This window comes from Channa argus, chromosome 4 (genome assembly GCF_033026475.1).
Source record: "Channa argus isolate prfri chromosome 4, Channa argus male v1.0, whole genome shotgun sequence".
Lineage (NCBI taxonomy): Eukaryota > Metazoa > Chordata > Actinopteri > Anabantiformes > Channidae > Channa > Channa argus.
In genome coordinates this window covers 30,438,905-30,454,124 of record NC_090200.1, presented here as the reverse complement: position 1 = coordinate 30,454,124, position 15,220 = coordinate 30,438,905, and the positions used below count along the sequence as shown (strand labels likewise).

The window sequence follows — 15,220 nt, the reverse complement described above, 5'->3', positions numbered from 1 at the left end:
GCCAATGATGACAAAAAGAGGACAAAAAAGAGAACAAAACAGCTTTACTTTAAGAAATGTAACGAAGAACAATAATATAAAGAAGTAATTGAATGAAAGATGCAGATGCGGTTCTCCATCTTTTCAACAAAGTTGAGTTATCCATTGTAGCACTCTCTGGTACTAAACATTCAGTCCAAAAACGTTAAATACTACTTCAAATTAATAAAACATGCTAATACATGTTTGTCCTGGACATCAGACAGTAAAACTGCTCATGTAACAAGGCAGCCAATCATACTTTTGCAGAGAAAAATATTATAATTCACCTGGGAGCAAAAGTTTGGGTCATTCAGTTACTATTACTTGGATAACGAGTTCAATTGACCTTGCATTTTCTTGAGTTTTGCAGACTCAGACTCCAGCTTTTCTTCTCCACCTATGTCAAAATAACTGTGTACAATTGTGGGAGCTAACTGTAGAGGACATAACTGAACAAGAATGCACTTTTAAATTTACCAGAGACAAGCTGTTGTATCTGTGGTCCATTTGGGCCTTTGTCACAATTATGAACTATAGAATTGGCTATTCTGGTGAGGTGACCCATGTAGCCTCGTCGCCGACCACCTTCTGCCCTAAAAACACAATAGAACTAATCAATACAATTATTATAGGGAAAATGCATTATAATAATTTTTATCCTTAATCATCATTTTGAGCCATTATTATTCTTTGTGCCATTTAACATTTAAAGAGCACATAACTTTGGTATGATTTGCAGAAGGCTCTACAATACTCACTGTTCTTTCTCATTGGAGTTCCAGGCATCTAGGATTCTCTGCATAAAGTGGCACTTTTGAAACAGCTGATGGGGAAACATACATGAAAATTAAATACAACTACTAAGAGCGTAATACTCCACAACATTCACGGTTCCAACTATATTATGGTTCTAGGATCACAATTTTCAGTTTGGTATGCTTTTAGACAGAACCCTCCGAAAAAAGAAAAAAATTGTGATTTGCATTGTAATTGAGTGTATATTGTCAGTGACCACTTGCAATGTCTATATGAACCACCAGGGGGCTGCAGACACCTGGTTGAAAACTAATGCTACAGTGCTTGCACACAGGTGTTTCATCCACCTGTTTCTTTGCATATTGTTTATAAGCAACACTAAATCCACAGCGCACCAATATAGCAGAACAGACTTGCCTTTCTTAAGACTGAATAAATGCTGTACTTATTGCTTCAGCTACACCAACTTCACTGGTTTATTTGCACTACATACAAACCCCTTTCCCCAGTAAATTTGGATTATTTTCCACGCAGGTTTCAACTTAATTTTAAAACAGACCAAACAGTGCACACACACGCTCCAAACTGCGCGATGGAAACAAATATTTTTTGTTTTGTTTTTTTTAAAACAGCTTCACCAAAAGTGCCTACAGTCTAGTTCTCACTGCTGTTGTGTCTATGCTGTCACAAAAATGTGTGCCAACACAAATTCTACTGGACTATGTTAAAGATAATCTTCAATAATTGCCTATGCCATTGGTACAGACCCAGAGGCAACCCAAACAAAAAGTAAAATAAGGCAACACTAAGGAACTTTTAAATTTTTTTCCATCTTAATCTTACATGTTTAATGAGGATGCTCTCCCTTGCATGCTCCTGCTCTGCATCAGGCTGGATGTCAGTAGAGGCTGGAGGCATAGCCAGAATCATTGCTGTGCAGATCTCCACTTGAATGTGCAGGAAGTTGTTCCAGATGTATTTAAAATACATGTCCTGTGGATTAATAAAAATTATATAGAGACATTAGTATATGGTTTGGATAGCCTACTGTTAATTGTTCTTTTAACAGTGTAGTTAATAAATTATGAAATGAGTGAGATGAATGAGATGATTTTTTTTTTCTCATGGTCTTTCTATTATTTGAAAGACATTTTACACAGCTGTTTTGTTCCAGACATTATGGTCAAGCTCAAGGTGAAATCAATGATATAGAAATAAACCGAAAGATTAGTTAAATTCCAACAGGGCCCCTTAGATCCTGTCTGCCTGTTTGTTTAACTAGTAACATTTGACAATATAAACAAATGTACATATACTCCCCTCCAAAAGTGAACAGTGAGGCCAATTCACTTGTTTTTGCTGTAGACTGAAAACATTTGGGTCTGACATTAACAGACAAAAGATCAACATTTCAGCTTTTATTTCCAGGTATTTACATCTGAATTTGATACACAATTTAGAAGATAGCACATTTGTTTGAATCCACAAATTTTTCCATGAGAGCAAAACTATTGGAACATGCGAGTGACGTGCGTTTTGTCCACTGCGTTTGTTCTATGACATTAATTATTAAAAAAATAAATAACACTGAATGTCTACGCTCAGTTTCAGATGTGAGTTTTGCTTCTTCTGACTACATTTATAGTTAAGAGGTGTAGCCCACATGAAAACCTGAGCATTTGTGAAGATGAAAGATAAATTGTCTGCACTTATATAGCGCTTTTCTACCTATTGGCACTCAAAGCGCTTTACACTGCTTCTTATTCACCCAGATGGAAAATCAATCACAGCCAACATTTGCTATAGCGAGTACAACTATTGAAAATGTCCTGAAGAAGAAACTAAGCACTGGTGTACTAAGTAACTGGTAGACCAAGGACAACATTAGCAGTTTACGACAGACACTTGTGAGAACTGTAATGAAAGACCCGAAAACAACTGTTAGTGACATCAGCAATAACCTCAATGGCCACATTGATCTAATTTTATGTAGATAAAAGTATACCATCTCATTTTATCTGTTGTGTAGTTGAAGTTAAAAGTGCATTTACTCTGAGATTAAAATCCCAAACCAACATCACACTTTTAGACTAGAGACAGAAACATGAGGTGCCCATCACCTGCCTTAAGAGAGGCACACAAAGTTAGGTGTTAATGAAAGGGCAGTTTCAGTTGTAGCCACTTAACATATTTAAGGCACCTGTTGGGCTGGAGTGTCAGTGAAAGCGTACAGTAGGCCCTCCTTGTATAAAGACCAGTGAGTCTACTGAGCAAAGACACCGTAGGACACACTATTTTTATCTTCAAGACTTCCTCCATGTCTTTGCTGTGTTTCCCTTCACATTTTTTTCTCCCAGTTAATTTTCTCCAGTCCCGGTCAGTTTTCTCCTTGTTCTCTACAAACGCAGGACATGTCGCGCTCACAGAAGAATGCCTTCCCCACCTGCGCTTCCTTATCCAGACCACTGCTCTGTTGAACTGCCAGTCTGCAGTCAACAAAACTGACTACATTCCAGCGTTTGGTAGCCTGGACCACCCTACAGAACACAGCCACCCTAGCTGCACTTTCCACCAATTTACCTTTTCTCACACTCCTCTCCCAATAGGACAGGGAAGTGGGTCTGGAGTTCCTTGAGGTTTTCCCCTACGGTGCCCTTCAACACTGTGTCATCGTTGCCAAATCAACTTTGTAAAGCACTTTAAAAAAACAACCGCAATGACTGACAAAATTGCTAAACAATTAAAATAATGCCTCAAAATGTTTTATAAATCGTGGGAGTTCTATATAATCTCTATTAATACACTAGTTACAGTCCACATTATTGTGATTTATCAACCAATCATTTTTGAAGACTTGAACCACAATCTGGGCAAACCTTAGGCTGCTGACATCCTTGTGCCTTTGAAAACATTGACCTGAGTCTAGTCACCACTCCCCCAACCCACAAAGCTGGCAACTACCTGGATCTACTTCTCACCTGGAACTGCACGAATGACAACATCTCAGTCACTCCTTCCAGATCACTTCTTTATTCAGGTCATTATCTTTCTCCCTAGACCTTCACATAATATCCCTACACCACTGTCCATTGCAACTTCAGGTCTCTCAATCATGAGTTAACCTTTTCCTGGTCTTTGGTACAGTTTATATTGATATAGTTTTGTGAGTTCCATAACTCTCTCTTATCTGTCCTCTGTTAAGATTTATTAACAGCTGGCACACCTTACTGTCAAATGGCTATTTGTTTTAAATAGGCTACTGAAGGTCCTGATTTAGAATCAGAACACTTACTCCCAATATTAAAAGAACTGCTTAAGAACCTATCTGCACCGTCCTATGTACTTAAATCTATGTAAAAAAAAAAAAAGAAAGAAATTCCTTCTTGCGCTTTTTTGCAATTGCATCTCATGACGTTTTCTCCTTGACTTTGATTTTCCTTGCCTTGTATCTCACTTGTGAGTCGCTTTGGATAAAAGTGTCTGCTAAATGACTAAATGTAATTGTAAATTACAAATAGATTTCTTGACATTATAGAGTGAACATTTGTGGAAGATTCTGACGAGAGAAGGTATCTCACTCTGTTTTGAAAGTTTTTTTGGACTACAGAGTAGTGGTTGACCAATATAGGTCTGTCAATAGGAGATGCTGATCTTCCGGGAGCAGTAAGGCTGATACATTTTTCTCTCTCCCTCTCTCTTTGCGCCACATAAAATACAATTTCTTAATAACAAACAAGACAAATATGGTCGACTTAAATTATCATTTGATGAATATTGAAAATATCTGAGTATAAGTAAGTATAATTTGTAATAAATATATATTTTTTTGACCTATACAGGCAGCCCAAGAACACATCTAGTATACATAAGCTCTAAATTGAATCAGTTGACATCTGTTGTGGACTTTTTTTGGTTATATACTAAACAACATGCAAGTCTTTTTTTATTACATGCACTACAGAAAATATTTTGCACATTTAACCCTTAAAATAATCTAAATGTCTTAGGACCATGTCAGTTGATGAGCCACAGTTACAAGGCAGCAACAACAAAAATCTGCAAGTGATCCAAAAAAAAATATATAAAATATAAACAGGTACTCACTAGTATGACTCCCATTGTATTGAGGTCAATGAGTTCTACGTTGATGCTGTGTGTGTTGCTCTGCAACAGACTAGCAACCAGTCTGACCACACTGAGCCTTGTATTGCCCACTGGAGGGTCCAGCATCCCCCATGTTGTCTTCATCACATTCTTCTGTTGTTGGAGAACAAACACTGGTCAGTAAAAACGTGTATAGTGCCTTATATGATGTTCGGAAAAAAGGCCCTGGGGTTTCTTTGCTGTTGATGCCCTGCAGCATAAGGATGTCCCAATACCACTTGTTCCACAAAGTACAAGTACTTACATTTGAGTACTAAACAGTTGCACTTCTATGAGCATGAGTTGCTGAACAATAGAAGCTTGATCAATCCACTTCATAGTTAAGCTGATGGCAAGACACTGGCAAGAACTGCTGTTACAAACAGTAGTGGGGACATGCCTAAAAACAAACTAAGATTTTTATAGACTGTTGATATTTCATACAGTTTTCACCAACTGTCACATATTTCTAGACACTGAGACTGACAGAGCATTATTCTGACAACTGTAAGTGCTCCCAGCAATGATAAGCAGTTTAAAGAGCTTCGAGTACTAATAGGTAGCAAGTGCTATGTAAGTGCAGACCATTTACATTGATAAAAAAAGTGAGAGCTTTTTCATATAGTACATATAGTCAAATATCTTACTCCCAATATTCAAAAAACTGCTGAAAACAGAACTCTTTCGCACCTTCCTATGCACGTTCTTTCTTGCACTTCTCATGAAATGTAAACACTTTCCTGATAAGACTTTGCTTTGATGTTTTGATGTTAAAAGCTTCTGCTAAATGACTAAATGTAAATATAAATCCGAGCAATGTAGACAACAGTACATTTGGGAACACTGCTTTAATTTCTACATGATAAAGCAAAATGTATTAAAAAGAAATTCAAAATAAAATATGTAAATGGTCTGCACTTGTATAGTGGTTTTCTACCTATTGGCACTTAAATTATTTTACACTGCTTCTTATTCACCAATTTGCAGTCACACACACCCCCAGATGGGAGAGCTGCTACGCATTGGGCCAACACAGGGAGCAACTAAGTTGGGGTTCCATGTCTTGCTAAAGGACACTTCAACATGTGACCGTAGGAAACGGGGATTGAACCAACAGCTGCCAGATTGGTGGACAACCACTCTACCTGACTGAGCGACAGTCACCTTGTATTTTCTGAAAATCCCAAACATTATATAGGACACTGTTTTCATACTAATAGTAATTTGTAGAAGATTCCCTGCCACATGTTTCTGTGAGTGGACCATCAGCTTGCTATCTTTAAGCTGTTTATAACTGTCTCTGAGGGTTTTACCTTAGGGGGTTCCAATAGAAGCTGGTGAAAGTCTTTAAGTCTGGGTCTCACAGCTTCCAGGATACTGTGGTTGACCGAGAAGGAGTGATGGGACATCCCAGGGGGGCACTCCATGTGACCCTCAAACCTGCAACAATGAAAATCATAATCTAATGAAGCAGTTCTTCAAACTCAGATGTCTTGCCTCAAGTCTTTAGGACCTTGAAATACAAGTATAAACACACGCCATGGTGTAACTAAACTGTAAAGTATTATAAACATTTACGCTGAATATTAGGGTGGGTAAACCTCACTCTAGATTTTATTTAAAAATGTGAACCATTTGGTGAACTCAGCATTAAATGGTAATTGTTAACGTGTATTTCTATGTAACAACTATCTTTGATAGCGTAATCTAGAATAAAATGAAAACCATTATATCTAATATAGGTTGACTCTAATCCTTGTTGGCACTGTTTTAGTATAAATGACAAATTTCCAATGTTCCCCAGTTTTGGCACTGACTTTGTACAGGAGTTGCCATTAGAAATGCACCAACACGATAATTTACAAATTAGAGTATGTACATTTGAGTGGCTTTGTGTAGATATTTTGCAAATACAAAGAAAGGCAGTATTTCTAATATAAGAATTACAATTTTATAAAAGTACAATGACTTAGAAATAGTGAATATGATCAAGTTTATTTTCTGATTGTTAATAATTACAAAAAAAAACCTACAGTAGGAGATTGTTGCAGACTCCAAAAATGAACAAAAAGCTTTCTAATCAAATAAGGCTGTCATTGTTTCAATTAAAAGTAATTTGGAACTGATTCAGATTCAATACTACATCAACACCAACAGTGATACGCATAAGCATAGTGTAAGCCTTGTATCTATACCAGGCACATTTGGGCATGTGTTCACTAGAGTTCATTTGTGCACGAAAAACATTTTGTTTAAAAAAAAGCCTCTTTCGCATATGAACTCTAAAGGATATCTGGAAAAAAAAAAATCAGGTCCAGACAGTCTCTATAGTCCACATTGTCATGTGGAGAAATATTCAACGCATGAAAGTGTGTGAGTGTGAGTAAGTGCCCATTCCTGCTATCTCTTGGATACAACGCAGGAAAGCAGAGCTTGTAGTATTTAATTACAGTTTTGTTAATGTGATTGAAAAGTACAGTATCTCTAAATAGCTGAAGTTTTATCTCATGTCTGCTGCTGGCAGGCAGATATTTGCATTATTTTCCCATAAAATCGTTAAGTGGCATTGTATTGGATTACTTTGTTGAGTAAAGGTATTGTATGGAATCCTATACTGGAATCAGTTATAGTGAAACGTTGAACAAAAGTTAAAAAAAAAAGATACTAACAGTATTGAATTAAAACCACCTTTTAAGAATGTGACTTCATTACTTACATACATACAAATACCATAACTTAATCTGAATTTTATTTTATGAAGATCTTTTGTTTTCATTTGACATTCTCTAATAAAAGGATTAAAAACATTATTTATAAGCAATTATGTATATTCACAGTCAAATAAAAATGTAACATTTATAAAAGAAGGGCAGAAGTAAAAGGACATACGCTGGTCTCCTGGTCTCAAACAATGTTAGGAGGATCTGAATAACACTGACAATTGCAGATTCATTCTTCTCCTTGTCAAAGATATTAGACAGCAGCTGCTCCACTGTCTCCTGTCTTAGGAAAACAGATATGAAGAGGACAGTCACTTGCCAGATAAAAAGCATTTTTTCAATTGCATAATAGGCCAAAATGTAAACAACTATTGCTTGATTAATCACTGTGAAAACCACATTGTAGTAAAAGCAACATGGATGCATAAATACAAACTAAAAAAATTGATTTATCTGATAAAATAAATATGCTAGAACTTAAGGAATATTTATTAAGCCTCAATACCTTAATGTCAGGTTTTAGTCAAAACTGCTGGAATAATTAACCATGTTTGTTCTTTACAATACTGCTGTCAAATATTCTTATAAATAAACAAATGCATACTTTTCAAGTGTTGCCAGAAGTGGATCAGGCTCTGAGCAGCCCTGGACCTGGAACATCTGATCTCTGCTCAGTCTGATGATCTCACACAGTGACTGGGAGGCATTAGAGTGTCTCTGTCTCAACAAAGGTGAACAAAAAGAATGGGTGATATATTAAACTGTAAATCATCTGTGTTCTTGAGTTTAATTCAGTTAAAATGTATCATATTTAACTAATGTAACTCTAAACATTCTTGGTTATGTTTAAACATGATTTTTATTTTTCTTCATGCAGATTAAATTGATAAAACTATATTGAATCTGTAGGTTTCAACACCTCTATCAATGTACAGCGCATCCAGAAAGTATTTACAGCACTTAACAAAAAACAAAATGTGGAAAAGGTTATGTCACAGCCTTATTCCAAAATGGATCAAATCCATTATTTTCCTAAAAATTCTACAAACATTACCCCATAATGGCAATGTGAAAAAGGTTTGTTTGAAATCTTTGTAAATGTTTTAAAAATAAAAATGCAAAACAATTACATGTACATAAATATTCACCCCCTTTGCTCAATACTTTAATGAAGCACCTTTAGTAGCTTTATACTCCAATCTTTTTGAGTGACACCTATTTTTGGGCAGTTTCTCCCATTCTTCTTTGCAGTACCTCTTAAACTATCAGGTTGGATAGGGAGCATTGGTGCACAGCCATTTTCAGACCTCTCCAGAGATGTTCAATTGGGATCAAGTTTGGGCTCTGGCTGGGCCACTCAAGGACATTCATAATTGTCCTATACTCACTCCTTTTGTTATCTTGGCTGTGTGCTTAAGAGTCGTTGCCCTGTTGAAAGGTGAACCGCCGCCCCAGTCTGAGGCCTAGAGGTCTCTGCAACAGGTTTTCATCAAGGATGTCTCTGTACATTGCTGCATTCATCTTTCCCTCAATATTGACTAGTCTCCTAGTTCCTGCTTCTGAAAAACATCCCCACAGTACAACTCTGCCACCATCATGCTTTACTGTAAGGATGGTGTTGGCCAGGTAGTGACAGTGCCTGGTTTTCTCCCAACATGACAATTCAGGCATTCAGGCCAAAAGAGTTTAATCGTTCCTTAATCAGACCAGAGAATTTTGCTTTGCATGGTCTGAGATTCCTTTAATTGCCTTTTGGCAAACTCCAGTCAGTCTGTCATGTGCCTTTTACTAAGGGGTGGTTTCTGTCTGGCCAATTTGCCATACAGGCCTGATTGGTGGAGTGCTGCAGAGATGGTTGTTCTTCTGGAAGGTTAGGAACCACAAGTAGGCCTGTATTCTAGGATCGAAGTGGTCTAATCGGGCAATACAGAACTATGAGATCTTTTAAATATGATGGAGCTTGACCATTAAGAGCTTAGTATGTAAGCTGCATGACACCTTTAACTGCAAATAAAAAAAAAATCTTAATACACCATGTCCTCAGAACGAGTTTTGGACGTTACAGTGAGAGAATAGTAATCATCGTATAAATTATACATGAGCAAATACTGGAGTGATACTGGTAAAGGATTGGTCTCTGGATATCTTATTGATTACTAAATAGACATTTTTTTTTTAAATTGGGAAACTTTCAGCAGTGTATGCATTAGAATTTGGCGACAATCATACAATTTAGGCAAAGCTGAATTTTTTGGCCAGGCATTTTGTATCATGGGTCCCCATTACAGCTGCCTAGTGCATCAGCTGTCACTAACAAACAGTGACTGATGACAAGGGTGTGGGGAACTGATTTACAGATTCCAATATTTGTAAATCAAGAGTGATTTAGGTGTGAGTGGCATCACTCTGTCAATCTCTGAATAGCCATAGTGGACTGGGTGCTTTCATTGTTAGATTGCAGGGGACATAATGCCATTAGGCAAAGCAAAACAATCCTTGTTTTTTTGCTGCAAATACTGCTGTGCCAACCCTGAACTCACGGAATAAGACGAAAGAACAAAAAATAATAATAATTGTTAATCCGAGGATGTGTAAAATAGGTTAATGCAGGTTTAAGGAGAAGTGGCAATACAGATGTAGGCATTTTGTCACACTCACGATGATTGACTACTTTTGTCAGGAATGCTCATCATTTGTGCCGCAGCATGGCATGTGATTACGGTACATTATCTGTAGGTGGCGGTCATCTTACACTCAGCTGACCTAAGGCCTACTACTGAACTGAAAATATTTTTTTTCAGTTCAGCTTTTAATATAACTAAAAAACAATTAATATCAAGAGTGATTTTTTTGTCAATTCAGCTATATTATGTGCTGCATTTTCATATCAACTAGTGAGCCAACCATGTCTCCTTAAAATTACATTCATAGCAAATAAATATGTAGGTAACATATTTAATGTTCTTAGGGAAAATTTTTAATGTTTAAAATATATTCCGTTGTGTTGTATATCTAAATAAAAGCCTGTAATTTACTATTCAATTCAACTTTATTTATATAGCGCCTATTTACAACAAAGTCATCTCAAGGCATTACATAATAAAGTCCAGACTAGACAAGTATGTGGAGGCAACCCAACAAATCCCCCTTGCGCAAGCCATAGGCAACAGTTGAGAGGAAAAACTCCCTTTAACGGAAGAAACCTCCAGCAGAACCAGGCTCAGGGTGGACGGCCATCTGCCTCGACCGGTTGGGGTGAGTGGAAAGGGGAGAGAGAAAAGAAAAGAGCAACAAAAAGCAACAACAAAACATTATACAGGCTGGTAGGACACAAAATTAATAGCACACAGTGGTGACAAATAAATGTATAGGAAAAAAAAAGAGGAGGGGAGCCCCCCAACACTCTAAACCTATAGCATCTTAGGTAGGAGCTAGTTCAGGTTGACTGAGCAGTTTTAACTATAAGCTTTATCAAAGAGGAAGGTTTTAAGCCTAATCTTAAAAGTAGAGAGGGTGTCTGAATCTGGATTGGAAGCTGGTTCCAAAGAAGAGGGCCTTGATAGCAAAAGACTCTGCCTCCCATTCTACTTTTGCAAACCCTGGGAACCACAAGTAGGCCTGTATTCTAGGATCCAAGTGGTCTAATCGGGCAATACAGAACTATGAGATCTTTTAAATATGATGGAGCTTGACCATTATGAGCTTTGTATGTAAGGAGGAGGGTTTTGAATTCTATACTGCTGACTGGAACTAGCAAGAGAGATCATATTTCACCTTCACTAGCTTCTCTCCATTGGCTTCCAATTAAATGTAGAATAGAATTTAAAACCCTGCTTCTTACATATAAAGCTCTGAATGGTCAGGCTCCATCATATATAGAAGACCTCATAGCACCATATCATCCCAGTAGACCACTTCGCTCTCAGAATGCAGGCCTACTTGTGGTTCCCAGAATTTCCAAAGGTAGAATGGGAGGTAGAGCCTTTAGCTATCAAGCTCCTCTCTTGTGGAACCACCTCCCAGTTCAGATTCAGGAAGCAGACACCCTCTCTACTTTTAAGTCTAGGCTTAAAACCTTCCTTTTTAATAAAGCATATAGTTAGTTATAGTTATGCTGCCATAGGCTTAGACTGCTGGGGGACCCACCCCCCAATGCACTGAGCTCCTTTCCTCCTCTTGACCTCTCTCCTCTCCTCTCATCCCGCAATTGTCACCACTGTATGTCATTAATTCTGTGTGTTCTCTCCCGTAGTTGTCTTTGTCCTCCTCTGTCCCCTTCTCTCTGTCCCTTTCTGCAGGTGTCCCCCGGCTTTGAAGCTGTGTGTCTTCCAGCGTGAAACTACTGGTCCTACCAATCTGCCCGATGTTTTGTTGATGCTTTTTGTTGCTCTGTTCTTTTCTCTCTCCCCTTTCCACTCACCCCAACCGGTCGAGGCAGATGGCCGTCCACCCGAGCCTGGTTCTGCTGGAGGTTTCTTCCGTTGAAGGGAGTTTTTCCTCTCCACTGTTGCCTATGGCTTGCTCCAGGGGGAATTGTTGGGTTCTCTTTATATATCTTTATAATCTTGACTTTATTCTGTAAAGTGCCCTGAGATGACTTTGTTGTGAATTGGCGCTATATAAATAAAGTTGAATTGAATTGAATTATACTAGATTTTATGGGAAGCCAATAGAGAGAAGCTAGTGAAGGTGAAATATTTACATTTACATTTTACATTTACATTTAGCAGACGCTTTTATCCAAAGCGACTTACACGTGAGGTACAAGGCAAGCAAAAACCTAAGTCAATATAATATGATCTCTCTTCCCTAATCCAGTTAGCACTCTTGCTACAGCATTTTGGTTTTATTAAAGGCTTTTTAGAGGGTTATTAGGACACCCCAAAAGTAGGGAATTACAGTAGTCAAACCTAAAAGTAACAAATACATGGACTAGTTTTTCGGCATCACTTTGAGCAAGGATGCTAATTTTAGCAATGTTCCGTAGGTAGAAGAAGGCTGTTCTAGAGATTTGTCTTATATATAAATGCCAAATCCTGGTCAAAAATAACTAAGGGTTCTCACCGCAGCACTGGAGGCCAAAGTTATGTCATCTAAAGTAACTATATTGTTAGGCAGCATTTTCAGTTTTGTCTGAATTTTGAAGTAGGCAATTGTAGGACATCCAGACCTTTATGTCTTTTAGGCATGCTTGAAGTTTGACTAATTGGTTACCATCTTCTTGTTTCACAGATAAATAGAGCTGGGTATTCATAATAATTTTGCCTAAAGGTGACATATACAGATTGAAAAGTATTGGTCCTAACACAGAGCCCTGTGGAACTCCATAACTAACTTTTGTGCAGAAAGAAGATTCATCATCATCATGAACAAGTTGGAATTCCAGTCTGACAGATAAGATTTAAACCAATGCAGTGTGGTTCCTTTAATCCCAAATCCATGTTCCAATCTCTGTAATATAATGTTGTGGTCAATGGTGTCAAATGCGGCACTAATGTCTAGTAAGACAAGTATGGACACAAGACCATTATCTGAAGCCAAGAGAAGATCAATGGTGACTTTTACCGGTCCTGTTTCTGTACTATGATGAACTCTAAATCCTGACTGAAAGTCTTCGTACAAATTCTTTATGTACAGGTGGACACATAATTGTTTTGTAACTACTTTTTCAAGGATTTTAGAAATAAACAGGAGATTTGATATTGGTCTATAGTTGGCTAAATCACCTGGATCAAGACAAGGTTTTTTAAGTAGTGGTTTGATTACAGCAACTTTATAGGCCTTTGGTACACAGCCATTTTCTAAGGATAGGTTGAACAAATATAATATGAACGTGTTTATTAAAGGTAGAACATCTTTGAGCAATTTGGTTGGAACAGGGTCTAAAAGACATGTTAGTTTTGAGGAAGCAGCAGTTGAACTTAGCTCAGTGAGACCTATGGGTGAAAAGCAATCTAAGTACTACATTTATCAAATTGTGCAAATGCATTAAAATGCATTACATCAGAATGGGAATGAGTAATGTGCAGGACAATCCTGAAAGCAGCCATGTGGCCTAGGAGACTGACCTGGCTGAGCCAGTATGAATGATAAATGGTCTGCACTTATATAGCGCTTTTCTACCTATTGGCACTCAAAGCGCTTTACACTGCTTCTTATTCACCCATTCACACACACACAGCCATACACCGATGGGGGAGCTGCTATGCAGCTGACCAACACTCACCGGGAGCAACTAAGTTGGGGTTCAGTGTCTTGCTCAAGGACACTTCGACATGTGACCGGAGGAGCCGGGGATTGAACAACCGCTCTACCTTCCTGCGCCACAGTCACCCACAAGTGGGTGACCACTCTATATGAGAGCATATAGAGAATACAGAATATGAACCTTTTGGTTTACTGCTGATGTGCAGTTGGCTTTTAAAGTATTATTATGTGAATATTAAAAAATTATCCTCTGCTTCTACAGCCCATACCACAGGCCACTCCAGTCTTTGTCTCTCCTGAAGCCTTTTCTGTTTCTCGCTTGAAGAAAAGGTGATGGCTAGTAGTTACGTGATCTCCAGCATGATAATATACAAATTATTATAAAATGTATTTCGGTCGCAATTATTTTACCTGAAAAACATATTTGCAGTTGCAGTTTAGATGTACAGAAATATATTTTATAAGAGACTAGGCTGTAAAAGCTTTTACAGTAGGCTCTGACTGATCAATCAAAAAAAAACTACAGAAGCAGTATGCTATTGTTAATTCATTGAATCACCTGCATCTTCCTGTGTGCAGCCTTTTGCTCCATGCATGCACAGTTGGAGAAAGCTTGTTAAAAAATGTGGTTAACAAAGCAGATAAATGTGTGTCAGAAATATATCTGAGGAAACCAGATTTCCTTAACTCCCTAACCCAAATTCAGAAACCAGCTTTCCCATTTACATGACAATTAAGAGAAAGCCAACTCTAACCTGGTTACTTAAGTCTATGTGAAGGCACTCACTGTGTCATATATGGGGTGGGAGTCCTTTTCAATCATGGATAACGACTGATGGGACTGACTTGACGAAGTTAGACCATGAGTCCACTTATATGCTGAGTAATAAAACCTGAAAAATGTCACTTTAAGCAATTTTGTGAATAAATAAATTGTGATTAACTATTGAGACTCTAAAGACTATGGACAATTTAAATCTTTTCTCCCTGCTGTAATCTGAATACAATTAGAGTTTCCCCAGTGAACCAATACTTAATACACATGGCTACTACTAATTGTAAAACTGTGCAATAAAACAAACCCTAGTTCAAATGTTTGATGATTGTATACCAATTCATATTGTTGATTTTGTTTTTTATTTATATGGGTTTTTTCTCCATACTGCAACATTTTTGCAATATATTTGCAGATTTTAATGCTCTAACATGGTAATTTCCCCACTGTGAGATGATAAAGGTTTATGTTATCTTAAAGCAAATTAATTTACACTGGAGTAAAAAATGTATCCAACACCAAAGTCAGAAATAATACATTATCTATACTTTTATTTTCAGAAAATACGCAAGACCAGATATTATTCACCAGGCAAATA

The 15,220-nt window shown here is 37.5% G+C and overlaps 1 protein-coding gene across 9 annotated transcripts in view; it reads right to left on the bottom strand.

Annotated features, from left to right (window-relative positions):
- The window catches only part of ppp6r3 (protein phosphatase 6, regulatory subunit 3), a 76,002-nt gene that overhangs the window by 42,226 nt on the left and 18,556 nt on the right, over positions 1-15,220 (bottom strand). For all 9 annotated transcript variants that reach the window (XM_067500120.1, XM_067500116.1, XM_067500118.1 and 6 more), the window contains 7 exons: positions 8,245-8,357; positions 7,810-7,923; positions 6,234-6,360; positions 4,882-5,034; positions 1,621-1,770; positions 780-844; positions 499-614 (listed from right to left, as the gene is read on the bottom strand). In XM_067500120.1, the coding sequence (XP_067356221.1) occupies positions 499-614; positions 780-844; positions 1,621-1,770; positions 4,882-5,034; positions 6,234-6,360; positions 7,810-7,923; positions 8,245-8,357 (838 nt within the window). The remainder of the gene's footprint in view (positions 1-498; positions 615-779; positions 845-1,620; positions 1,771-4,881; positions 5,035-6,233; positions 6,361-7,809; positions 7,924-8,244; positions 8,358-15,220) is intronic.